The sequence below is a fragment of the Macaca fascicularis genome, chromosome 3, assembly GCF_037993035.2.
Source record: "Macaca fascicularis isolate 582-1 chromosome 3, T2T-MFA8v1.1".
Lineage (NCBI taxonomy): Eukaryota > Metazoa > Chordata > Mammalia > Primates > Cercopithecidae > Macaca > Macaca fascicularis.
The window spans coordinates 29,430,700-29,458,567 of record NC_088377.1 but is presented as its reverse complement, the minus strand read 5'-3'; the positions used below and the strand labels follow the sequence as shown (position 1 = coordinate 29,458,567).

At 39.4% G+C, this 27,868-nt stretch overlaps 2 protein-coding genes and 1 long non-coding RNA gene across 7 annotated transcripts in view; 2 read left to right on the top strand and 1 right to left on the bottom strand.

The window, feature by feature from the left end:
* The window catches only part of C3H21orf91 (chromosome 3 C21orf91 homolog), a 34,205-nt gene extending 12,136 nt beyond the window's left edge, over positions 1–22,069 (bottom strand). For 2 of the 4 annotated variants that reach the window (XM_015446960.3, XM_045389185.3), the window contains exons 1-2: positions 21,965–22,069; positions 20,579–20,712 (exon numbers count right to left, since the gene is read on the bottom strand). In XM_015446960.3, coding sequence (XP_015302446.3) covers positions 20,579–20,705 — 127 coding nt within the window. In that variant the 5' untranslated portion in view covers positions 20,706–20,712; positions 21,965–22,069. Of the gene's footprint in view, positions 1–20,578; positions 20,713–21,693; positions 21,748–21,964 lie in introns of those variants that run through there. The other 2 variants (XM_005548916.4, XM_074034195.1) reach the window with 1 other exon arrangement.
* Positions 148–13,236, top strand: LOC135970026 (uncharacterized). Its single transcript, XR_010585420.2, has 3 exons — positions 148–2,794; positions 9,727–9,991; positions 12,919–13,236. It is a non-coding gene; the product is annotated as an uncharacterized lncRNA (long non-coding RNA).
* Positions 22,070–25,470: 3,401 nt separating the features above from the next.
* Positions 25,471–27,868, top strand: part of CHODL (chondrolectin) — a 459,390-nt gene continuing 456,992 nt past the window's right edge. For both annotated transcript variants that reach the window (XM_065541474.2, XM_065541473.2), the window contains exon 1: positions 25,471–25,577. The gene's annotated coding sequence lies outside the window, so the exon portion shown is untranslated. The remainder of the gene's footprint in view (positions 25,578–27,868) is intronic.

Below are 27,868 nucleotides of genomic sequence, written 5' to 3'. Positions count from 1 at the left end.
TAATAAAAATTTTGAAGGCCAACGTAATTGACTTCCTATTATAAAAACATCTTTAAGACACTTCAAAGATATCCATATGTCACTTTTTTTAAATCATAAAGTCATTATGAGAGAACTAAGACCTTAATTGGCAACCAAAAGTTTTAATCTTATTTATTTATTTTTTTTAAAGTATGGATTTCTCAACGGATGCTGGAGAGGATGTGGAGAAATAGGAATGCTTTTACACTGTTGGTGGGAGTGTAAATTAGTCCAACCACTGTGGACTAACTGTGGAAGACAGTGTGGTGATTCCTCAAGGATCTAGAACCAGAAATACCATTTCACCCAGCAACCTCATTACCGGGTCTATACCCAAAGGATTACAAATCATTCTACTATAAAGACACATGCACACGTATGTTTATCACAGCACTATTCACAATAGCAAAGACATGGAACCAACCCAAATGACCATGAATGATAGACTGGATAAAGAAAATGTGACAAATATACACCGTGGAATACTATGCAGCCATAAAAAAAGGATGCGTTCATGTTTAACACAGGAACAGAAAACAAAACACTGCATGTTCTTACTCATACTGGGAGTTGAACAATGAGAACACATGGACACATCGAAGGGAACATCACACACCAGGGCCTGTTGGGGTGTGGCGGGGCTAGGGGTAGGATAGCATTAGGAGAAATACCTAATGTAGGTGTTGGGTTAATGGGTGCAGCAAACCACCATGACATGTGTATACCTATGTAAAAAACTTGCATGCTCTGCACACGTATCCCAGAACTTAAAAGTATTAAAAAAGAAAAAAAAGTATGGGTTTCTTCTGGTTAGAGGCTATTCCTATTCGATAATTTTATTTTTCTTTTATCTTTTCCCATTTTATCTGAGTTTTTATACTATTATTTTATACTTTGAAAACCCTACCTGTAACCCATCTGGCATGCTATCCCCACCTCTATCCTTTAAGTTCCTCTTTAAAATAAATTTGCTTTAAGAACACTTGGTTAAATCCATCCTAAAAGTGCAAAGACTACTCAAATGTTTAGATGTTTAGCTCTAGTTACCACCATTAATCTTATTTTTTAATTTTTTTGAGATGGAATCTCGCTTTGTCACCCAGGCTGGAGTGCAGTGGTACAATTTCAGCTCACTGCAACCTCTGCCTCCTGGGTTCAAGCAATTATCATGCCCCACCCCCCAGGTAGCTTGGACCACCCAGTTAATTTTTGTGTTTTTAGTAGAGATGGAGTTTCACCATGTTAGCCAGGCTGGTCTCAAACTCCGGACCTCAGGTGATCCACCTGCCTCAGCCTAGCAAAGTGCTGGGATTACATATGGCGTGTAATCCTTGGATCACAGTGGCATAAGCCACTGTGCTTGGTCCACTGTTACGCTTTTAAAAAAATGATTAAATGATTTTATTTAATTCACCGATTGTAGGAACAATTTTTTTTCCTAACAAAGATAATACTCCAAATGGCACTAAAAAAACCCCACAAATACCAAAATGCTTAAAGTTCTACCACATGTCCCATGATCCTCTGCTTTTACCCCTAGCCTCTTGAAGAAGACCTGATTTATGACTTGGTAGTAATGAGTAAGCTAGGCAATCTTTTCCTGATGATTCACCAGCTGGTCCTGTCAAATAGCACTGTCTCTCAGCTGTCTACACTGATGCTGAATGTCTTTATACTTCACACATTCTTGAATCATGTCATCGGACTCCCTTACAGTTTTTGTGGTCAATTAGACTATATTTGCAATTTGATTACATATTCCATTTCCCAACCAAAGGACTGGCTTAACATAGTCTGGTGCTCCAGAAGGCGAGCAAATAGAATACAACCATCAGTGAATGTGAAGTTGTAATATGCAGTACCACATCCGTAGGAGATTGGAAAGCACTAAGAAAGCAAGCACGCCAACTTTTACCTCAAACTTAGAGCAGAATTAGGGAACTGGGAGTATGGGTTTGCTAAAGGGTGGGTTTATGTGTTCTTTCTTAATGTTGAAATAAGGCAAAAACATTAAGTTTCTGGTTGTTAACATGCTGTGAAAAAATTTTAAGCACATTGCCTTAAAACATGATAAACTTATTTGTGCAACAATACATGCAGTATGGCTTCAAAATATTTTTTGGCTAGGTGTGGTGGTTCATGCCTATAATCCCAGCACTTTAGGAGGCCAAGCCAGGTGGACTGCTTGACACCAGGAGTTCGAGAGCTGTCTGGGCAACATGGTGAAACCTGGTCTCTAGAAAAAAATACAAAAATTAGCCCAGCATGGTGCATGCACCTGTAGTCCCAGCTACTTGGGAGGTTGAGGTGGGAGGATCATTCGGGCCAGAGAGGTGGAGGTTGCGGGGAGCCGTGATTGTGCCGCTACACTCTATCTAGCCTGGCCAACAGAGGGAGACCCTGTCTCATGAAAAAAAGAAAAAAAAGTTTTTTATGGAGGCTCACATTTTGCCCAGCCTAAATAATTTTCCAAGATTAAAGGTGTTTTTCTTTTTGTGATGATCTTATCTTGGATGCCAAGAAAGGGAGTATAGGTACTTGAATATGCATGCATTGTTGCTCCATATTAAGTAACAGTAATCTTGTGCTTCTTTAAGCAAGGGTTCACTGTAAAAATGGGAGGGCTGCCAAATTCCATCTTATTAGGAAAGACAATGGATTAAAACGTTACTTGTTTTTGAGGCGCAGACAGCCATTCCTGATAAAAATAAAGGAAAAGCCCTGTGGGTAGAAGTGGCACTCCCATGGACTGAAAGCTGGATCCATACTGCAGGTAAGTTTTGTTTAGCCCACAAACATTTTTAAGAGAAAAATTAAAAACAAAATGAGAGGATGTGGCAGGATCTGGCTGCTGAACTGGGTATGTACTCTTTAATTCCAAATAGTTCTTATTATTTCCTTAATGAAAGCACATGTACCTGTGACTCTGCAGGCTCCAAATCCATGTCAGGTCACCTGTACTGTACTGAGACTGGGCTGGATTGCTGCAGTGTAAATACTACTTGCCCCAGTGATGGTTTCACGCTCAATTCGATTAGACTACTATGCATTTGATGGGCAGGCAGTAGCCAAGCCATAATTCAAGAAGAGTTATTACCATTATATCTATTGCCAAGCACTGCCACTCAGTGGGAGGATGCTCAGTTTGTCTATTCTGTCATGTGACCAAGGTAGAGGATTAGACTGAAAGCTGGAAGGGAAGGATGAATAGTTGGAGTATCTACTTCCCACAAAGAACAGGCTTCTGCCTCTTGGAATTTTTTATCAGTTGTCCTAGGTGTCTTAGAAAATACTGTGATAAAGAGTACCTCATTTCCTTGCCCTCATGCCTTTAGCTAACTCAGGAGCCACTTAAACGACTAAATAGAGTCTGCCATATTCAAGTACTCAACATACCGTTTACAAATAAAAGGTAACTGCTTAGCAGATGGAATACTGGCAACCACATGAAGCCAATATACAGATGGTTCAGAAACTTGCTTTCCCACATTTGGAGAATCACTGCCCTAAAGAAAGATTTATCAACAGGTGGTTTTTAGATGGCAGATTTCAGCTTAGAGATGTGCATGCCATTTAAAAGTTCCTGTGTGTGCTAAGGATTAAGGCAGTTAATCAACGCAGCTTAATCTAATCAATGAATTGTAAGGGAAAATTTCAATGAGCTAAGAGTTCAGAGAGACAATGATAAACCTCACCCTCAACCAAGGAGGCCAGAGCAGAACTGAGATCTTTGATTGATAGATGTATACATTGCAAATGACATGTCAAAAATAAAAACTCTCTCAGTGAATTCTTTTTCATTCCAACAGTTGGAAAGTTGGGGAAACACACCTACATGACAACTGTTTATTACTAAAAAGGCACAAAACTAATCCAAACTCAATTCTACTCCTTAATGTAGCTACTTGTTTTTTTAACAGCAATGCCCAACAGAACTTTCTGTGGTGATGGACACATTGTATCACTGAGCTATGCAATAAGTAGCCATTTGTGGCTACGGGATACTTTAGCATCTGAAATGTAGATAGTCTGACTGAAGAACTCAAGTTTTAATTTTAATTTAAATGAATTCAATGTGGCAAGGCTACTGAATTGGACAAGGCAGATTGTCCATAGGTAACTAAACAAAACGGTACCTGGAAAGAGAACATGGATAGAAGCTATCATCATTTCTTTTAAAACCATACTGAGATATATATATATATATATATTTTTTTTTTAGATGGAATTTTGCTCTTGTCACCCAGGCTGGAGTGCAATGGTGCAATCTCGGCTCACTGCAACCTCTGCCTCCCAGGTTCAAGCAATTCACCTGTCTCAGCCTCCCGGGTAGCTGGGATTACAGGCACCTACTACCACACCTGGGTAATTTTTGTATTTTTAGTAAACACAGGGTTTCACCATGTTGGCCAGGCTAGTCTCAAACTTCTGACCTCAGGTGATCCACCCACCTCGGTCTCCCAAAGTGCTGGGATTACAGGCTTGAGCCACCACGCCCAGTCAGTGTACTGATAAATTAACATGGGATATTACACTCACAGCACGATATAGAAAGGTAAATTTGTTTTTCTGGTAAAATAAATGAAATTTGGGCTATAAGGTTTAATTATCATTATGTTACAAAAAGTTTTAAGCCAATAATCCAATGGACCCAAGTAACCTTCTACATGTTCCATATTCCCCTAAAGGATTTAAGTGAATGTACTGACATTTATTCTAAAAAAGTTTTTGTGCAAGAAATTGTCGTAAGACACCTAAAAAGCTATTCAAAATAACTATAATTGAATTACTAGTTTTAAATATCCACTTATATGGGGCATATGGAGACACTAACTTACAGCAAAACAAAAACACAACGAAGTTTCCTAATGATAGACAAAGTTAAAAAGATGCTACTTAAACAAAAGATAGCCTTAAAAATGCCTTCATCATAATAACCAGATGAATGAGGGCACACTACTACGAAAAAGCAAATTTAGGGTTTGAAAGCAAGAAATGTGGTAACTCTGTCTCTTTGCCCTTCATCTCCTGAACTGCCACCTGCTCAACGTACGTTCTGAGAAAGTGATCTCTTTTCTTACAAACAAGAAAGGGGAAAATGAAAAGCTCATCGGTAACTATTTATCAAACATAAGTTTTGCAACTCAACTTCTTTGCATATATTTGAATCAGTGTTTCTGAAATTCTAGCTAATTATTCCTTAAATAAATGATTTATAACAGCATCTAATGGAAACATACTAGCTAGTGAATTTGAGGCATTTATAATTCAATTACTACTGAAGGTAGTAAATGGTAAAAATTAAGGCTGAGTTGAGAAATGATCACTACAACTCACCAACCATTTGATAAGACGAAAGCTAAAAATAGAAAATGCAGTAATTGATTAATCATATTGCAAAATGCTAAAATAGAAATAAAAAATTACAGTTCAGACCAATGTGAACTAAAAATATGTAGTATTATGACAATATATGTTTTAGTTAATCTATATTTTAATCACATACCTACAAGCATTTCTTTTTCTTTTCTTTCTTTCTTTTTTTTTTTTTTTTTTTTTGAGACAAGTCTTGCTCTGTTGCCCAGGCTGGAGTGCAGTGGCACGATCACAGCTTACTGTAGCCTCAACCTCCTGGGCTCAAGGGCTCAAGCAATCCTTCCACCTCAGCCTCCTGAGTACCCGAACTACACAAGTATGTGCCACCCTGTCTGTATAATTTTTTCGTATATATAGTAGAGATAGGGTTTTGCTATGTTGTCCAGGCTGGTCTTGAACTCCTGAGCTCAAGCGACCCTCCCACCTTGGCCTCCCAAGGTGCTGGGATTACAAGCATGAGCTACTGTTTCTGCTCAGTCGTTTCTTTGGATGATGCTGCCATATACAGAGACAAAGACAGGAAGCTGTTGTTGGGTACTAAACATACTGACTTATACCTAGGAGCCTGAATTCTCTCTCAAGTTAGGGTTAATGTCCTTAAACACTGGGACCATTTGTCCTAAGTGCATCATAGCAATTCTAGAGTAAAAAACAAAACAAAACAAAAACACCCCAAAAAACTGTGATCTAAACAAAGGGGTTGGAGAACTAAGGTACAATACAGTTTTTTCCATAATGTAACATAGTTTTTAACATAATAGATTTCATGGCATCAATTCACTAGTAAACGGAAGACATTCAAACAAATGATAGAATTGCAAACTGGGACATATATTTGACCTGTAGTCTACCTTTGAGAATTTAAGCTACATGCAATGGGAATTTAATCACCAGCAAAAAAGATGAATATATAAAAAGATTTTAGTACTGGAAATTGAACACAAGCTAAATATTCATCAATGAAAACTGGTTAAGCAAATTATGGTACAATGGGATGCAAAAAAATGATGTGGTAAAAACTTTACCTGCTAATAGAAAAAAGATGTTCCTATTAAATGAAAGACCTGGTTATTGAATGGTGTATACAGCCTCATTTCATTTTTTATAAACAAATGTTTAAACACAAAAATGTTTTAAAACCATTTCTACCCCCTCCCCACATGCTGCATTGCAGAAAACTTAGAACACACCAATTAAGAGTATGAGTAAATAGGTAGAATTATGATTAATAATCTTTTTGCTTTCTGTATTTGGTTTTCTTATATTAGGCATAGTTTGCTTTTTAATAAAACAAGAAAACTTTAAGAAAAAAAAATCTTTTATCCTTTTAAGTAGTGAAAACTTAAAAAACTGAAAAAATGCCTGTGAAGAAATGCTTTTTAGTTTGAGAAAGAACACAGTGTTCTTGGTATCGTATGGTATGTTCCAATGAACTAAGTTAAACAAAAAGATTAAGACACTAAAATGGTAAAAGATACGCATTCCTAAAACATCCTAAAATTCTGAATTTTTTTTTTTTTTGGTTGTAAGAATCCTCTTAATAATGTATCTAGCAAAGAAAGTAACACTCAAATGAAAGCAGCCCTCCTCCCCATAAAAGTGAGATCACAACCACAGTCGTTCTAGCTGGCAACCCTTGCTGGAGAGCCAAAGACTACAAAGGGAGTGGAAGAAATATGTTGATAACTGAATAAAATCCATACCACTGAATTGAACAGATTTGCTGGGCACCTACCATATGAGGAAATAAGGAAAGGTAGAGCAGAAAAACCTACTGAAAATCACATCACTGAAAGGTTAACTGAGGAGAAATTTATACCTCCTCAATGTATACAGAACACTCAACTATTCTGTTAATGAAGAAGCTGTTCAGCATACAAACCAATCACAGCAATACCCTCAATACGGCATTTCATCTTTTCAGATAAGATGAAAACAAAACTCTTCTAAATTTCTATTTAAATTAACAGTAACATTTGCATCACATACTATGTTTACCTGTATTTATACAGGGTTTCTATATTCATCATTTTTTCTCATCCTTGCAGCACCCCTGTGACACAGGCAATGATGTTATTTATTATCACCTCTCATTTAATACAGGTACTCCAAAAGATAGGCAGCTGTAAACAAGGAGGAAGAAAAGTATATGACGTTTAAGACAGAGGGCACTAGATAAGCAAAGGCATAGAAGTGAGACAGAAAGAAAGGGAGACACTGAAGGAATGAGAGCATGACTGGCTGTAAAGTGCCTCTGGAGGGTAATGAAAGATGAAGGTGGTCAGTTAAGCAGGTTCCTGGTCATGAGAAGAATTACACGCCATGTTAGGGAGTTAATAATCTGCAGAAAATGGCAGAAAATGATTTAAGAGTTTCATGTACATGAAATGGCATGATCAGATTTGTACTTTAAAAATCTTTATGGTGGTACTGAATGAGAAGTGTTGGAAGTGTGGAGTAGGGATGGGGGAGAGGATCAAGCCTATGAAACCAATTAAGTGGTTTGTGAGGTAATCTAGGTAAGAAGAAACAATGGCTTGGACTAAGGTGTGGCAGAGAGAATGACAAGAAGGGAACAGATTGGAGAGAATCAATAGGATTCAGAGACAGACTACACGGAGAGGGTGGGTAGGACAGAAATGCTGAGGGTTGACAGAACTGTTGCTAGCCCAGCAACTTGCCTTTGCAAACTGGAAAACCGTCCCTGACAGGGCACACAGCTTGAAAAGCAGACCTCAGGCTAGATATGAGCCGCAACTCATCACTGCACCTGCAGAACGCTCCCTGGTACAGAACTCTTCCTGAAGAACCTGGTCCTTCGATCACCAGCGTTAAGAGTCAGCTGGAATTCTTGTTAAAATTCAAATTCCTAGTCTCAACGCTGGACCTCTAGTGAATCAGAATCTCTGGGAGGATGGGCCTGAGGTTCCATGTGAGCCAATGATAAAGGAAATACATAAAATGCACGTGTATATGGAAGGAGATTACTTTAGCTCAAGAAACTTCGGCTCGACATCTGAAGAATATCTACATGGAGAGGCCTAGCAGGTAGGATATAGGAGTCTGGTGCTCAGAATAAAGATTTGGCCTCACAATATAAGTTTGTAGAGTTCCAGCTTAACTTTACCAGCTTACAGAGGTATAGTTGAAGCCGTGGTAATAAAAGCAACTAAAATAAGAAGCCAGGATTGAGGGAGTTGAGTATTTCAACAAACAGGTAAATGTCAGAGTTTGAAAACTCCACTAACACCAACTGTTTATTGCCTAGATAGCTAGGTGATTGCTGGTGAGAGCATGACGGTGGCAAATTAGAGGGCACTGAAGAAAAGCTGGGAGGAGAAATAAGAGACCCTAAATGAATTGCTGTTTAAAGAATTATAGCTTAAGGAAAAAAGGGAAAAGGTTTTTTTCCGTTGACTTTTTCTTTTAAAATGGGAGACATGAACACTTCTGATATGCTAGCTAACCATTCTTTTGGCTAATCTGCCAGGTACATAGAAAATAACTGTAGGTTGCCAAGCTGATGAGTTAGTAAAACAGAGGAGAGGGCAAATAGATGCATTAAGAGTGGGAGGCTGGGTGCAGTGGCTCACGTCTGTAATTCCAACACTTTGGGAGGCCAAGGCGGGTGGATCACCCTGAGGTCTGGAGTTTGAGATCAGCCTGGCCAAGATGGTGAAACCCCACCTCTACTAAAAATACAAAAATTAGTGGGCACGGTGGCAGGTACCTGTAATCCCAGCTACTTGGGAGGCTGAGGCAGGAGAATCACTTGAACCTGGGAGGCAGAGGTTGCAGTGAGCCAAGATCCTGCCACTGCACTCCAGTCTGGGCAACAGAGTGAGGCTCCATCTCAAAAAAAAAAAAAAAAAAAAAAAAAAAAAAAAAAAAGAGTGGGAGGTAGAAAAGACAGAAGATGTAAGAAGTGTGAAAGAAATTAAATTGCTCCATATTCACTCTCAATTGAGAATTGAGATTTCCCAGAATATCTATGACTGATATTTATCCAATACATTTTGTTAATATATAACCTGGTAATCTAAAACTGACTTTTCTGGAGAACTTCCTAATATGCAGGAATTATATTTTATCTATACTGTATTTATTCTACTGTGTAGTAGAAATAAAATTGATATGGTTTCGATTTGTGTTCCTACCCAAATATCATGTCAAATTGTAATGTGCAGTGTTGAAGGAGGGTGCTGGTAGGAGGTGACTGGATCATGGGAGCAAACTTCCCCCTTGCTGTTCTCACGATAGTGAATCTCACATAATCTGGTTGTTCAAAAGTGTGTAATACCTCCGTCTTCTCTCTTCCTTCTTCTCCAGTCATGTAAGATGTGCCTGCTTCCCCTTCACCTTCTGTCATGATTGAAAGTTTTCTAAGGCCTCCCCAGCTATGCTTCCTATACAGCCTGTGGAACTGTGATCCAGTCTCACGTAGTTCTTTATAGCAATGCAAGAACCATTACAGAAAATTGGTACTGGGAATGGGGCACTGCTGTAAAGATACCTGAAAATGTGGAAGCGACTTTGAAACTGGATAATGTGCAGAGGCTGGAACAGTTTGGAGAGCTCAGAAGAAGACAGGGAGGTAAGGGAAAGTTTGGAACTTCCTAGACACTTGTTAAATTGTTGTGCCCAAAATGCTGACAGTGATATGGACAATGAGGTCCGGGAGTAGGCGGTCTCAGATGGAGATGATAAATTTATTGCAGTAAAGGTCACTCTTGCTACGCTTTACCAAAGAGACTGGTGGCACTGTACCCCTGGTCTAGGGACCTGTGGAACTTTGAACTTGAGAGTGATGATTTAGGCTATCTGGTGGAAGAAATATCTAAGTAGTAAAGTGTTCAAGATGTGGCCTGGCTGCTTATAACAGTGTGCAGGCATATATGTGAACAAAGAGATGATCTGAAACTGGAACTTACATTTAAAAGGGAAATAGAGTTTAAAAGTTTGGAAAATTTGCAGCCTGACCATGTGGTAGAAAAGAAAAGCCCATTTTCTGGAGAGAAATTCAAGCCAGCTGCAGAAATCTGAATAAGTAAAGAGGAGCTGAATAGCCAAGACAATGAGGAAAACACCTTGAAGGCATTTCAGAGACCTTTGTTGCATCCCTTCCCATCACAGGCCCAGAGGCCTACGAGGAAAGAATGGTTTCATGGCCTGGGCCCAGGGCCCTGCTGCCCTGCACAACCTTGGGACACTGCTCATGTCCCAGCCCCTTTAGCTCCAGCCATTGCTAAAAGGCCCCAGATATGTCTCAGGCCTCTGCTCCAGAGAGTGCAAGCTGTAAGCCACGGCTTCCACGTGGTGTTAACTTTGCAGGTGTGTAGAGGGCAAGAGTTGAGGCCTGGGAGCCTCTACCTAGATTTCAGAGGATGTATGGAAATGCCTGGATGTCCAGGCAGAAATCTGCTGCAAGGGTGGAGCCCTCATAGAGAACCTCTACTAGGGCAGTGCAGATGGGAAATGTGAGGTTTGACTGCCCCCAGAGAGCCCCCACTGTGGCACTGCCTAGTGGAGCTGTAGGAAGAGGGTCACCATACTCCAGACTTCAGAACACTAGATTCACTGACAGCTTTCACTGTGTGCCTGGAAAACCCACAGGCACTCAACCTCAGTCTGTGATGTACCTCACTGTATCTTGGAAGTAAAGAACTTGTTTTTTAGAGGCTCAAAACGGACTTGCCTTGTCTCAGATGAGACTTTGGACTATGGACTTTTGAGTTAATGCTAAAATGAGATAAGTCTATGAGGGACTGTTGATAAGGGATGATTGTATTTTGCAATGTGAGAAGGACATGAGATTTGGGAGGGGCCAGGGACAGAATGATATGGCTTGGATTTGTGTCCCCACCCAAATTTCAGGTTAAACTGTAATCCCCGATATTGGAGGAAGGGCTTGGTGGGAGGTGATTAGATCACAGGGGCAGATGTGCCCCTTGCAGTTCTCATGATAGTGAGTTCTTACAAGATCTGGTTGTTTAAAACTATGTAGCACCTTCTTCTCTCTCTTCCTCCTTCTTTGCCCATTAAGACATTCCTTCACCTTCTGGTATAATTGTTAAGTTTTCTGCGGCCTCCTCAGCAATGCTTCCTGCACACCCTGCAGAGCTGTGAGAAAATTAAACCTCTTTCTTCATAAATTACCCAGTCTCAGGTAGTTCTTTATAGCAGCGTGAGAATGGACTGATACAATAATGAAAATGTTGATTTATCACGATAAATGGAAAATAATTTGTTCAGCCAAATTAACATGGTCAAAATTATGAAGGATAATAAGTAACAGAAATGTCCTCAGAGCAAATAGTAATATAAAAACTTTGAAGTATTTCCTACTGTTCAAAATACAGATACTGAAGATCCTCTTTAATATTTGAAGACATCAGTATAAAAGTATGAATGAAGGAGTATTTCATGTTAATCTTGAAACACTCCTCCCATATAACACAACCAGATTTCCTCAATGTATGGGCTCTAATTTTCAAAACAGACCAGCAATTATCATTCATTAAGTTCACGGTAGATATTATTCCACCAGTAATCATAAGTTTAGGACAGATATTAAAAATGTCATTAAGTATATTTGTATAGCACTTCAGAAACTGGAAGGTGGTTTTAGTGTCTATTATACTTCATAGTGGCAAATAATCCTGTATTAATTCCAATATGCTATATAATTTACTTATTCTGTTGTCTTTTTCCTCCTCTCATGCAAGCCTCATGATGGTGGGGATTTATTTATTTTTGCTAACTCCATTATCTCTAGCTACTAGAAAATTTCTGACACTCAGTAGTTGCTCGATTAGTATTTATTGAAGGAATATGTTTAAAATTATGGTGAAATCAACCATAGAGCTTTCATTTTGAGATTTAGATTTACAGGTACACACACATCATTGTTTTGCCTTACTATTGTACAACTCAGTCAGTAACAGCAAAGAGCTACCAGAAATAGATAACAACATTAATTTAAAATTATTTGTAAAGAACAGACACTGTCCCCTTGTTAAAACGATAAATCCAAAGCTCAGAGTTTAATGGGTTTATTCTCCTTATCAAATTCCTAACAGATGGTATGACAAATTGAATTAGAATAATTTAAATTCACTCCAACCAGAATTGTGGTTAACATTTTGATAACTCTGCAACTTTACTTAGCTACTTTGATTTCAATCACTCATACATTTTTCATGCCTTGCCTTATTTAAAATTCACATTTAATGCTCATTTCCCATAATATGGTGATTAAAGGTAACAGCAAAATCACCTTCCAACCTCTAAAGTGCTATACAAATACAATTATTTTGTTTTTAACTTATATTTGGTAATAAACATTGAAAAAATTTTCTTAAGTTTTAATTTTGAACTGTCAACAGAGGAACAATATTTCTAAATATGGTCTAAATATTTCTAAAATGTACTACCGACATAGAAGTTTAATGCTCATTATCTTCTAAAATTCAGAAACTAGGCAGCTCAACATTAATGAACACTTTCTTTTCTCTCTCTCAGGTTGTCCCAGCATCACCTATTGAGGCTGATAAGCAAAAGGGAGCTGCTATGCAATTTCAGGATTGGTGCCGAAATCTTCACCTGTGCTCACACTGTCTGCTTCCACTCACTCATAATCCTATTCTCTCTCTTGAGAGAAAGGCTAATCAGGATAAATACGCTAGTCTGCCTTACTTGGATTGTGGAAGGACAGAGCAGTGTTAGAATCACTGTTTCATTACCAGCTGACATCTGCATGGTTCTTCTGGGTAAGGACCAGCAACAAGACCATCTTGTGTGTGTCCTTTTTCTTCCTAGTTCCTCCCATCTCTCTGCTTAACATCAATTCAATAAAAATTTCTCAAAACTATATTATGTTGGCATACTGGTTGTTTAGATTATACTCTCCGTGGAAATTGCATCACTCCACTCTCTTAGGTCATCGGAAATCAGTATTTTTGGCTATTCCACAGAATGTGTATTCATTAAATATCGTGAGTAGAAATTATTTAAAAATTAAGCATGTCTTAGGACCCAAACTTTAGTCCTTGCTTGAATATTCACATTTGTGTAATTCATTTCCAATATTGCCTAAAAGTTACTTAATAGCTACTAAATTTCTAAGAGTCCATGTCATTTTCTTTGGAAGAAGAAATTTAGGCACCTGGACGCTTTGGAATCAGAGACCCTGGGTCTCTAACCTTTGTGATTTTTGGAATAGTTACCCAGACTCTCTACTCACTTTCCTTATTCATCAAACTGGGATAACACAGAACCTACTTCATGTAGTTGTATTAAGAATAAAATTAAAAACTGCATGGAAAGTATACAATACCTGGTAAATAATATCCAAATATTGTTTAGATAAGAGACTTACCTAAAAGTATAAATTCCCTAAATATTTACTGAGCATAAGGTGGACTAGTTTCTTCCAACTAGAGGGTGATACTTCACTTCCTCTAGAGTAGAGATAAATCTATCTTTGTCTTCTTTCTTCACAGGCCATTATTATTTGCATGCAATAAGAAAAATTACACTTTTAGCGTCTATTATACTTCATAAAGGCAAATAATCCTTTCTGGATAGGTGATGTCTCTTTATCAGTTCTCCAGTAACAGTTATTATAGGTTATGTCAACATGAAAACTATCTTTGAGAATAATTTTGATCCAAGTAGTAAAGACTTTCAATTTAGATTTAAGTTGTTTTCATGTATCTCATAAAACATTTCTTTTCATCTCTGTCAGACTATTGGGATAAATGAACTATGATTCTGAACCAGAAAGTCATTTTTATATATTCTAATAAATCATTTTATCATTACGATATTCTTATTAATAGAATATTCTGGGTTATACACACTGCTTGTTTTCAACTTTAAATCACTGATTTAAAAGAACATTATTTTTATCACTGACTTAAAAAGCACTCAAGATCATCATTATGAACATACATACTCCTCTGCTGCAGAGGACATCCTTCACAACCAAAATTTATGTGTGATCTAAATTTTAAACGCATCCTAGACTTTAGAATTAGAAAGCCTAACAAAGTTAGGCAGGAGAAAAAAAAAATGAGGCTACCATCATTAGGACAGGGATAAAAGTCTGGAAACTGGCTCCTCATATATGGGTTGTTAGTTAAATCACAAGTCTTTACCAGATATTGTTAGCCTAGTTTCAATGATTTTTCTATAAAAATATTCTATTATTTAAACTAATCACCAATTAAGCCTACTTTTTACTCTCACCCATCCTTACTCCTATTCAAATAAAGTATTACTACCAGAGCCATTTTTAAAGTGTTCAAACTAAGTGATATTAAAAGGCAGTTAAGGATTAAAAAAAAATTAACCTTGAGCCTTTACTTTCAAGTTGCTGTGGTGTGAATGTGTCCCTCAAAGTTCATGTTTTGGAAACAATCCTTAAAGCCACAGTGTGGTGGCGGGGTCTAATAGGTGATTAGGTAATGAGGGCTCTGACCAAATAAATGAAGTAATGTCATTATTGTAGGAGTGGGTTAGTTATCTTGAGATTAACTTTTATAAGAAACCACTTTTGGCCAGGTGTGGTGGCTCATGCCTGTAATTCCAGCACTTTGGGAGGCCAAGGCGGGCTGATTATGAGGTCAGGAGATCAAGACCATCCTGGCTAACACAGTGAAACCCTGTCTCTACTAAAAATACAAAAAATTAGCTGGACGTGGTGGCGGGCGTCTGTGGTCCCAGCTACTCAGGAGGCTAAAGCAGGAGAATGACGTGAACCTGGGAGGCGGAGCTTGCAGTGAGCCAAGATTGTACCACTGCACTCCAGCCAGGGCGACAGGGTGAGACTCCATCTCAAAAAGAAAAAAAAAAGAAACCACTTTTGTTATAAAAGTGAGTTTAGCTCTCTCTTGACTTCCTGCCTTCTGCCACAGGATGATGCAGCATGAAGATCGTTGCCCAAATGCAGGGCCCTCAACCTTCAGAACCAAGAAATCTGCGTTCTTTATAAATTACCCAGTCTCAGCTATTCTGTTACAGCAGCTCAAAATAGACTAAGATAAGTATATTAAAGATCACCAAGCTAAAGTTCAGAATTCCCATTAGGCTTTATACTTCAAAGTGCAACTTTTAGTTAATACATGATGTTTGCCATTACAGGATGGGAAATGAGAAAGAGGCTAATGCCAGACTGAACTAGCTCTTTACAGCTTCCCGATCACAAGTGGTGGGGACCCTTACTTAAGTGGAAAAAATGTTAGTGTCTCAGAAGCAGGACACAGAGGAACAGTTTATGTCCTCTTTGAGTAATAGACAACCAGTTCAAACTTCCAAACCAAATCAAGAATGTCACATTGAGATTCCAATTGGTCCCTGACTACTGACCACAAACAGTATATGGTAAAGACACAGAGAACCAAGGAACAGTAAGATTAAACACAGGCACTAATTCACCTATGACTTAGCCAAGATCACGGATTTTTCTTGCTGGAAAGATTGCTAAGGAGCTGACTTTGGGTCTCCTCCTAGAATGGTTCCTAGAAAGAACTAATCGAGAAAGTAGTCCAAGAGGTACTACACAGAGAGCAGCCAGATACATACTTACCAACTAGCAAGGCCAAGTTACACTGGAAACTTTGGTACAGATTGAGTATCTCTTATCTGAAATGCCTGAAACCAGAACTGTTTCAAATTTCAGATTTTGGAATATTTGTATTATACTTACTGGTTGAGCATTCCAAATAAAAAAAATCTTAAATCTGAAATGCTCCAATGAGCATCTCCTTTGAGCATCGTGTAGGTGTCAAAAAGTTTTACATTTTGGATTTTGAATGCTCAACCTGTATAACAGGAATTGGTCGAATCTTATAAAAATGTTTTAGCCAGGTGTAAGGTGATGCACACCTGTAATCTCAGCTTCCTGGGAGACTGAGCTGGGAGAATTGCTCAAGGCCAGCCTAAGCAACATAGTGAAACCCTTATTTTAATAACATAAAGAAAGGAAGAAAAGCTAAACTGTTCTAAGCTAAGTTAGCTTAAAAAAAACCGGGGGGGGGGGTGGATGGGGTTTCTCTATGGAAAAGCAAGCAAGCCAATTATAGGAAGAGAGAAATGCTCTAAGAATTATTTATACACTATTTTGGCACAAGATGAAAACTCATAGTATGAACCAACAGTATTGAAACCCTGGATCTTTTCCTGCTGAAGTCTCACTTTGGGCTTTGTTACCTTACAGTTGAGTTTAATTACTGGCTCCTAACCACCCTGGGCTGCCTTCCTCTTTGCCATTCCTTAGGGAATGGTAGTAAGTTGGTCCTTAAATATCTTTAGAGATTTTAGCAATTTGAACTATGATGCATATTAGAGTATTTGATCACTAATATGTATGAAAAAGTTCATAGTGTCTTAGGGCCAAGGGCAGGCTGTAAGTATTTAGGAAGTTTATGCATCTGTTTCGTAATCTGAGAAGTAGACAATTTATTTTAATGGTGTATTAGTCCATTCTTGCATTGCTATTAAAAAAAACCCGAGACAGGGTAATTTATAAAGAAAAGAGGTTTAACTGGCTCACAATTCTGCAGGCGTACAAGAAGCACGGTAGCATCTGCTTCTGCGGAGTCCTCAGGGAACTTACAATCAGGGCAGAAGGCAAAGAGGGAGCCAACACCTCACTTGGTTAGAGTAGGAGGAAGAGAGTGAGGGGGGAGGTGCTACACATTTTAAAACAACCAGGTCTCATGATAACTCACTCACTGACTATCATGAGAACAGCACTGAGGGGATGGTGCTAACCCATTTATGTGAATTCCACCTCCATGATCCGATCACCTAATACCAGTCTCTGCCTGGGGATTACATTTCAACATGAGATTTGGGTAGGGACACAGATCCAAACCATATCAAATGATGAAGAACAGTTTAAAAAAAAAATTAACCTTGTAAACATTTAAAAATATCTGAGTCCTCAGAGTGCGTTTCTCAGGTCCTTAAAGCATATCACCTGTGGCTTGGAAGTACGTAAAATTTAGGCTCCTCTTTCCTTTTCATCATTGTAAAGTCACAGAGAAAAGCCAACTTAGAGCCATGCCCACAATACAAGATTAGATTGTCTTTTGTTATTTCTTTCTTCCTTCCTTTGTCTTCATTTTATAAACGTATGCATGCACACAGCTTTTAAACAAGAGGCTAGTTGATTAGGAAACCAGTGTTGACTTGATGTAAGCAACAATCCAAAAAGTAGAAAATATTACTATTGTTTACTACAAATGTATGGACTCAAAACTAGCTTAACTGTTATTATTCCTCAGGAGAATTTATTTTTACTCAGCCTCTTCTCAGAGAAGAGTGTCTTAGAGCAAAGTTAGCAATTAGTACACTAAGAAATCAGGTAACTGCAATACTCCCAAACTACAAAAAACTTTACACTAAACTAGTAAAGTTAAATGTCATTTTTAAAAAGCCCCTCTTACATTCTAGCCTATTGACAGGCATTGTGTTGGGAACTTGGTAGAGGAAAGAAAACTTCAAAAACATTTTAAAAGATTTACCGACAACAAATATACCTTGTTATTTTTCTAGTATGTAATTATTATGACATTTTTCCCCCACTGATTTCTAAAGTCCTGTATACTGATACAAAAACTAAAATTGTGTGCAATTCAAGATGCTCATTTCCCTCTTTTCTAAAATAATCTTTTTTTTTTTTTTTTGAGACGGAGTTTCGCTCTTGTTGCCCAGACTGGCGTGCGATGGCATGATCTCACCTCACTGCAACCTCTGTCTCCTGGGTTCAAGTGATTCTCTTGCCTCAGCCTCCCGAGTAGCTGAGATTACAGGCATGTGCCACCATGCCCGGTTAATTTTGTATTTTTAGTAGAGACGGGGTTTCTCCATGTTGGTCAGGCTGGTCCCGAACTCCTAACCTCAAGTGATCCACCTGCCTTGGCCTCCCAAAGTGTTGGGATTATAGGCGTCAGCCACCACGCCGGCTTACAATAATCTCATATTAAACAAAACAGTTGTAATACACTAGCTGATAACTGTAGTGAAAATGAAAATGTGTATTTGTGAGAGCTGAGAACTGACACCAGATAGAGAAGAAATTATTTGATTCTAATTTTACTTACAAAGATTAAATTGGGATTTTAATATATAAAACCTTGACTATACATAGAGTATTAATGAAACAGTTCTAATTCAAATTGAGAATTGTCTTTTACACTGAAGGTAACTATGATTTCAAAAACAAAGGACTTATTCCATGCTTACATGCTGAGATATTATCAGAGCTGAAATGTTAAGAGATGGTACCTGAGGAAATATCTGTATAATCTCTATACAATGACTGAATACCAGATAAAAGGCTTATTTTAAAAAGCTAGAAAAGCAATTACAAAAATTTAGGGTTCTGTGGAAAAATTCGATCATGGTACGAACTCCATTAATGATGAGTTGCCAGGAAACACTGGTTAGAAAAAGGTGGCTGAGAGAATAGCAAGGATAACCAATTAGGATTAGAACATTAGCCCTATTGATATAAAATAACTATTGACAGTAGATCAATGGTATTAAGATTACATATACTAGAACCAGACTGTCAAGCTTTAGTCCAGGATCGTCAGTTATGAGCTGTGTGACTTCAAACTGTATTTCTTAGGTCTCCAAGTTTCAGCTCTATCACATTGAAAATAGAAAATGACAGTAGTCATTCCAAAGCTATCTTGAGTTAAATAAGATAATCCACATAAGGGGTTTAGCACAGTGCCTGGCACATAACAACAGGTTGCCATCACCACTACAGCAACCCTGGGCAGTCCAACTTTTTGGCTGTTTCCTTAAAGGTAAAATACGGGGTTGGACTAGATAATTTCTAATGTCTTTACCCATCTAAAATTAAAATTCTACAATGTATCAACAATATACAAGCCACCTCTATTTTCAAAGAACATAAATTCAGATTTTAACCCTAGCATGATTTAAGTACTGTAAAATAAACTTATTTTTAAGTTATCCTTTTATTTTTATTTATTCTTTTAGAGATAGGGTCTTGCTATGCTGCCCAAACTGGACTTGAACTCCTAGGCTCAAGCAATCCTGTCACCTCAACCTCTGGAGTAGCTGAAATTGTAGGACTACACCGCTGTTCCTGTTATATCATCTTTTGAAATTAGCTATAATCACTACATTTATTAAAGCCAAAGTTATAGATATTCTATGTAATACACAAGAAATCCATAATCTTCCATCACATACTGTTTGGTGACTATAATAATTTCTGAATAACAAGTCCTAACAGGAATTTCAAGGTATATAATCCCCCACTATATTGTTTTAAAACTCTAAGAACATTTCATACCCCATACTTACAGAACAGAAAATAAAGATCATGAAAAATTTCAAATATATAATTCAGAAAAAAGGAAATAACTATTTTGAAACTGTCCATAATCTGGAGGTTTAATAAAGTCTCTCTACTGATATGTAACAACTCAAAACTCAAATTACAGGCCAGAATATTAAGTTTTTTTTTTTTAGTATGACTCATAAATATCTAAACCAAAAATCAATTTTAATATGACGACACTAACTGCACCAACCCAAATACAACCTTCTAAGAGGGCTGTGTTTTTTTTTTTTTGGATTTGGAGAATTTTTCTTCATATATCTTAGGGACACCATTAAAAAATTTTAAAAACCTTTCCAGTTTTCAAAAATTACTAACAGTGTGTGTGATCACTGAAAAGAGGTTAAAATTTTAAAATATTTTTCCAGATAATAAGATCATACTGGTAAGAAAAGGGTTTGGGCTTATCTCACTCAAATACTTGCATAATAGGCTTGAAAGAATAAAAAAATTATGTTACTTCTTAATATGAAAAACACACACGTCTGTTAAAATCTGACAATTCAATAAGCTCTCAAACCAGAAAACACGTTTCCCAATCAACACTCATACTTATTTCTGTATTAGGAAAAATGAGGTTGTTCCAGGGGTCTTTAAAAAACAGATTTCTCTTAAATTCGTAACTCTGTTAACTGCACCTTCATTTCCAGAAACCTTATCTTTAACAAATCTCTACACTATTCATATTTAGCACAATTTCCAATCATTGAAGATATTTTAGTTTTACCTTACAACCAGGATAAAGCAGCTGTATTAAATTCATGCCGTAAAATCAAAACTACACCGTGTGCTTACCCTCAATATTTAGCTCAAAACAAATGTGGCAGAAGGAGAGTGTTTCTTTGTCGGTTCCCAGTTTACAAACACTGCAAATGTTGTCATCATTCAAATCAATGTTTACAAACTGCTCCTCTTCGTTCATAGTGCCCCTATTAAGAAACAGAAAAGGAAAGTTACACAATTCAAGAACCTGCCTTTGGGGTAGTTTCCTTTTCCGGGAACTTCTAGGAAACAAGGATGCTGTTCGGCTCGTCTAAAGCAAAAGCTCCATCAAACAAGCATCGCCATACTTGCACTTCAACATTGCACTTTTCCTGTGCAAAGACACAAAGCTAGTAAAACTTAAAACTAGGCCATAGGTGACACTATGTCAGTGTCTTTTTTGTCCTATAGTTGATTGGGTTAAGGGGACCTGAAGGAGAGAGGTTTGCGGGCATTCTAGTCCTCCTCCTTCGTCCCCCAACCTCGAATAATCAGACACAGGGCTTAGCAGCGAGGCCTCTTCAGCTACCAGGTTCTGTCAACCTAGTTAACGCTGTGAGAAACAGGAAAAACGACCTGCACGGGACACTGCTTTGCTAACTTCCATTGGGGGAACCTCAGATGCGCCTCGCGAACTCGGAGTTGCGAAGCTTCGCATGGAACGGAGGTCGGCGGTAGCAAAATGCACGTGGGTACCGAACACCTGGGGAGGGCGTCCCGCCGTGTCCGGGGCAACCACACCGAAGGCCGAGCGGCGGATTCACGGTACCAGCCAGGCACCGCCGGAGGGGCCCAAGCCGGAGCCGGGAGAACCGCGGCACCCTGGAGCCCAGCGGGCGGGAGAGACTCGTCCCATCGCTCCGGGATTCCTCCCAGAGGGAAGAAAGCGTCCGACGGCCACGGCGGCCGGCCCGCCCAGCCTCAGGGTCTCGGGGAGCCGGGTCCTGGCCCGTCCTTCAGCGTTGGGGGCGCGCGACCGCCCCCAGGGAGTCGCGGACCCACGTCAGTCTCTCCGTCGGTCCGTCCGTCGGGGCGCCTGGCGCGCAGCAGCGCGAGGGGCCTCGGGGCTCGGAACTCGAAGGAGGCGGCACGATGGGGCGGGGGATCTGGGCTCAGGTGGGACAGGAGCAGGGGTGCGGGGTCTTTACCGTCCGTCTCCGCGGGCCACCACCACCTTTCCGCGCGGCTCGGGTTCCTCCACTATTGTTTCCGGCCGCAGCAGAGGCGGCCGCCGCGCGCCTGGCCCCGCCCTCTCCCGCCGGCGCCATCCGCGAAGGCTGCGGGGAGGGTGGCGCGGCCGCGGGCACAACTGCGCGCTCGCAGGGCTGCTACGGGCCCGCCCCTCCACTCCTGCACCGACGCCGCACCTTCGCCTCGAGTTCTCCGGTGATTCCGTGTGTCCTGGCCGGAGTTTCTTACCGTTCTCTGGAACGTAGCTCCTCACACCCCCCTCGTCGAGGTGCGTAGATAGACGAATCCGTTCCACCTCTCCCTTCAGCACAGTGCAAACTACTGCCCCGGGGCGGGGGCCGCAGGCGGCGGGGGTAGGAAAACCGCGGGTGGATGGGAGAAAGGGCGAGGTGCGTGGGTGGCACTTTGACTTCAGGAGAAAGAAGCATAATACTGTCTCTGAACTTATAGTTAAGTGCCAGTTGAAGTAACTAACGAAGGAAAAGTTCATATTCAGGTGTCATGATAGAGGCATGATTTCAAATACAGAAGCTTTTAAAATAGGTTATTTGTTGTGGGGCGTCCCCCCCATATGGTACATCCCTCAACGCCCACGGGGAAAACCCCGAGCCCCACCTCTTATTTTTAGGTCCTGCTTGGTTCTCAAACTCTTTGCTTGACTTTTATTTTAGCTATTCTGGTGTTTTGGGGGTATGGTTCATGCAGTACTTTCCCTTACGTTTTCTATTGTAGTCTTTACGGGAACCTACAGAGGAGAAACAGGAACTGTTCTCTCATTTTGCAGCCTAGGAGTAATTAACCCAGGTTATCGCAGTTGGTTAGAAGCAGGCTGGGGATTGAACCCAAGGCTACTGAGCGAAGATCAATGTTATTTTTTACAGCATCATATGCGCGTGTTCTGGTCGCACTCAAATAGAAAGAGGGCTGGCCTGTCAGTCTACATGTAGGCATTCTTGAACTGATGGTAGGAATAGACTCCATAGATCTTGGAAACTTCTGGACCAAATTAGCACTCTAATTATGGCATCTGTGCCTCGCAGGAGCGATCTGTGTCCTTGCCACCTATTTTAGTAGATGAACCAGCAACATTGACATTACCTGGTTTCTGTTAGAAATGTATAATCTCAGGCCCTACTCGAGATTTCCTAAATCAATACCTGCACTTTAACAAGACCCCCCGGAGATTCCTATGTTCATCGAAGTTTGAGATGCACTAATTGAAATAGAAAAGCCTGAGCTTTTTCTCTTCGAATTTCTCATTCTAGGTAACTACGACTAAAATATCTTGCATCTTGGAGTCTACCCATCTTTTAAATAAAAGGGATTCTTTAAAAAAGGACTCTTTTAAAGTGATTCAATGAAATTGTTCTAAAATCACTAAATTTAAAAAATTGAAACAAATTCTTTTCAATTCTCATGATCGTCTTCCTTTCTATGGCATTTCACATTGTTTACTTGCTATTCTTAAAACTCTTCTCTCCTGTTGGCTTTTTAAAAAAACTTAAGGAATAATTTACAGAAATAACATTCTCCCATTTTAAAAGCACTATTTGATGAATTTTGACAAATATATACACTTGAGTAACCACTACCCCAGTGAGGATACAGAACATTTCCACAGCCCCAACATTCCTTTCTGTTCCTTCCTGGTCAAGCTCCTCCAACATGAGATCTAATTTATATGACTGCTTTAGTTTTGTCTGTTGTAAGAATTCATATCCATGGAATTAAGCAGTGTGTGTTCATTTGTGATTGGCTATTGTCATTCAGTATGTTTTTGAGATTCACAATGATGTTTTGTAACAGTGGATTTTTTTACTGCTTGTCTCAGTCAGTATGTGTTCCTATAAAGGAATACCCAAGGCTGGATAATTTATATAGAAAAGAGGTTTATTTGGCTCATGGTTCTGGAGGCTGTACAAGAAGCATGGTGCCAGCATCTGCTTCTGGTGATGGCCTCAGGCTGGTTCTATTCATGATAGGAGGCAAAGGAGAGCCAGTGTGTGCAGAGATCATGTGGCCAGAGAGCAAGCAAGAGAGGGGAGGAGATTTCAAGCTCACTCTCTTTATTTTTTTTTATTTTTATTTTATTCCTTTGTTGTTGTTGTTGTTGGAAAAAAAAAATAGTTCCATTGGGAATTAAGAGTAGGAATTGATTCATACCCTAGAGAATGGCACCAAGCCATTCATCAGGGATCCGTAACTAAGCTCCAACTCCCTACTCCCTGCTCCCCAACCAGGCTTTACCTCCAACGCTGGGGATCAGTGGGGCATGGGGGCTCACACCTGTAATCTTAGCACTTTGGGAGGCTGAGGTGGGCTGATCATTTGTGTCTAGATGTTCAAGACCAGCCTGGGCAACATCGTGAATCCCCATCTCTACCAAAAAAACCCCACAAAAATTAGCCAGGCATGGTGGTGCATGCCTGTAGTCCCATCTACTGAGGAGGCTGAGGTGGGAGACTGGCTTGAGACCTAGAGGTGGATGTTGTGTGAGCTGAGATCGTGCCACTTCACTCTAGCCTGGGTGACAGAGTAAGACTCTGTCTCAAAAAAAAAAAAAAAAAAAAAAAAAAAAACAAAGAAGAAAAAGAAAAAGAAAAAGAAAAAAAGAGATGTCCACGCCCTAATTCTTGGATCTTTTCAATATGTATATGTAACATAGCAAAAGAGACTTTGTAGATATAATGAAGATTATAGACTTTAAAATAGGTTATCCTGGATTATTGGGGTGAGCCCAATCTAATTACATGAACCCTTATAACCAGACATCTTTCTCCAAGTAAACTCAGAGAAATGTAGCAAAGAGAAAGTCGAAGTGATTGGAAGCATGAGAGGGACTTAACACACCATTGCTCTAGGAGTACACACTGGTCTCCAGCTGGTAGCCAGCAAGGAAATGGGAACTACAGTCCTAAAACTGTAAGGAACAGAATTCAGCCAACTGCCTGCATGGATTGGGAAGCTCATTTGAACAATCTCCCAATCATGCTGTACTGGTTCATGCTGTACTGGAATTTTTACCTACCGAACTGTGAGATAATAAATGGGTGTCATTTCAAGCCATTAAACGTGTGTTAGTTATGCCAGCATTAAAAAACCAATAGATTGAATGTCTAAATTTTTAAAGAAGGTTGAGATTCATTTTGGGAAGCTGTTCCTGTAGTGGCTGATCAGCTTGCTTCTTTTGAGACTTGTTTTTAAGCCTTGTGAGTGTCTACACTATCATTTTGTAATATGGATATCTTAGTCCAGTCCTGGAAGAGTGGCTTGTTGGACCCTCTTTTGTATGTCATGGGTATTTAATAAAGATTCTGCCCTCTAGTTGATTAAAACTCAAATGACTCCTGTCCCTGTGAGTTCCAGCAGGTGTTCAGTTTGTAGTTCCCCAGTAATTGTTCTTTTGGTGATAGTTATTTTTTGCCCTGCTATTTAATTTTTTTGTAAAGTCTCGCGCTATACATGCACAGCTTTGTATTCAGCCCAAGATTTGAAGAGTATTCTGAAACTCTTTCTATGTATAATTTTTCCTTTCTGTCACTTTTTATTGCAAATTCCAGTCGTCTTAGACTTCCCAAACTCAAATCTTTTCCTCCCCAGCGCAACTTTCCTTGAATTTCCTTATGTGGACCATAGTCTGAAAGTACTTCCAGGCGTAAAATCAGGGTAATCATAGGTCTCCTCTCATTTGTTTCTTTTCTATTATGGATCACATGTTTGTACTGTCTGTGTTTCAGTGTCCTAGAATTCATATTTTCTGGATGTTGGTTGTCTGCTGCCAAGTGAGATGTGCCTTTCACCTTCCACCACGATTATGAGGCCTCCCTAGCCACGTGGAACTGTAAGTCCATTAGACCTCTTTCTTTTGTAAATTGCCCAGTCTCGGGTGTGTCTTCTTTATCAGTAGAGAACAGATTAATACATATTCCTAACTAAGCCTAAAGTCAAAGTAATGTCTGTTTTAGGCCAAGAACTAATTACAAAACTAGTCATTGTATATCACTTTATAACACATTTTTGTACACTTCACTGAGTTACTAAATTAGAAAGAATTGTAGTTAGTTAAAGGTAAAATCCTTGACTATTTGAAGACCTAGGCTTTGAACTTGTATAGCATGTGACTGTACTGAATACTGTAGGCAATTATAAGGCAATGGTAAGTATTTGTGTATGTAGACATACTACAGATATAGTAAAAATACTGTATAAAAGAAAAACATGGTACATCAGGCACTTATTATGAATGGATCCTACAGGAGTAAAAGTTGCTCTTAGTGGGTCAGTGAGTAAGTGTGACTGAATGTGAAGGCCTAGGACATTACTAAAAATCACTGTAGACTTTATAAATACTGTACATGCGTACTACACTGTTTATTTTATAAATTTTTCTTTCATCAATACTTACTATACATTTTTTACTGAATACACTTTACTTTTTAAAATATTTTGACTATTTTATAATAACAGCTATATTAGTCTGTTTTCACACTACTCTAAAGAACTACCTGCGACTGGATAATTAAAGAAGAAAAGAGGTTTAATTGAGTCACAGTTCCACAGGCTGCACAGGAAGCATGGATAGGATAGGAGGCCTTAGGAAACTTACAACCATGGTGGAAAGCAAAGGGGAGGAAAACGCGTCTTACCATGGTGGAGAAGGGGAGAGAGACAGAGCAAAGGAGGAAGTGCCACACACTTTCAAACAACCAGATCTTGTGAAAACTCACTCACTGTAATGAGAACAGCAAGGGAAAATTCTACCCTCATGATTCAATCACTTCCCACCAGACCCCTCCCCGACATGTGAAGATGACAATTCAAGATGAAATTTGTGTGGGGACGCAGAGCCAAACCATATCATTCTACCCTGGCCCCTCCCAAATCTCATCTCCTTTTCACATCTAAAATCACAACCATGCCTTCCCAACAGTCCCCCAAAGTCTTAACTCATTCCAGCATTAATTCAAAAGCCCAAGTCCAAAGTTTCATCTGAGACAAGTCCCTTGTGCCTTTGAGCCTGTAAAATCAAAAGCAAGTTAGTTTCTTCCAACATACAATGTGTATACAGACTTTGGGTAAATATTCCCATTCCAAAAGGGAGAAATTGGCCAAAATAAAGGGGTTACAGGCCCCATGCAAGTCTGAAATCCAGCAGTGCAGCCATTACATCTTAAAGTTCCAAAATAATCTCCTTTGACTCCATCCCTCACATCCAGGGCACGCTGATGCGAGGGGTTGGCTCCCAAGGTCTTGGGCAGCTCTGCCTATGTGGCTCTGTGAGGTGCAGCCCCTGAGGCTGATTTCATGAGCTGACTTTGAGTGCCTATGGCTTTTCCAGGTGCGAGGTGAAAGCTATCAGTGGATCTACCATTCTGGGGTCTGGAGAACAGTGGCCCTCCTCTCACAACTCCACTAGGCAGTATCACAGAGGGAACGCTGTGTGGTGGCTGCAACCCCACATTTCCCATCTACACTGCCCTAGTAGGGATTCTCCATGAGGGAAACCAACAATGTCTGTTAGAGAGATCACATAATGTTTTTTTCTGAAAATCATTGCATTACCTCTGCAATTGTGAAAATTTTTCTCACTTATCATTTAAAGTCCAATTCAAATGAATGTCTGCTACAAAAATATCTCTAATCCTTTTACTTTCCTGAATTCCCACAATGCTTGCTCATATCACTACTATTTTTAGTATGTTTTTCTGACATGGTCCCATTTTTAAAGGAAAGGATTTAGTATATTAGATATATCCATCCACCCATCTCTCACCTATTTGTTTCTCCTCCTATGTTACCTAATTCTCTCCAATTAGAGAGGTGCTTTTTCCATTTAGCCAGGAAGATTGGCATATGTAGCCCCAGGCTCAAAGCCTTCTGGTACCATGATCCTGAAGGTACTGGAAATTCAAGATGGTGTGACTGATTGATTGAATTATTATTTCCACTTCTTCAACCCCCTTACTCTCACATGTGACTTTATAGTTCACTGTAGTGAGCAGAATATATTTCCCCATCCCAATGAGATATTAATGAACATGACAACAAGCAGAGACCTTAAATGTGCCTGTGTGCGTTAGCTTGGCTTCTTTATCTCTATCATATGTCACAAGAAGACCTTCATCCAGGTAT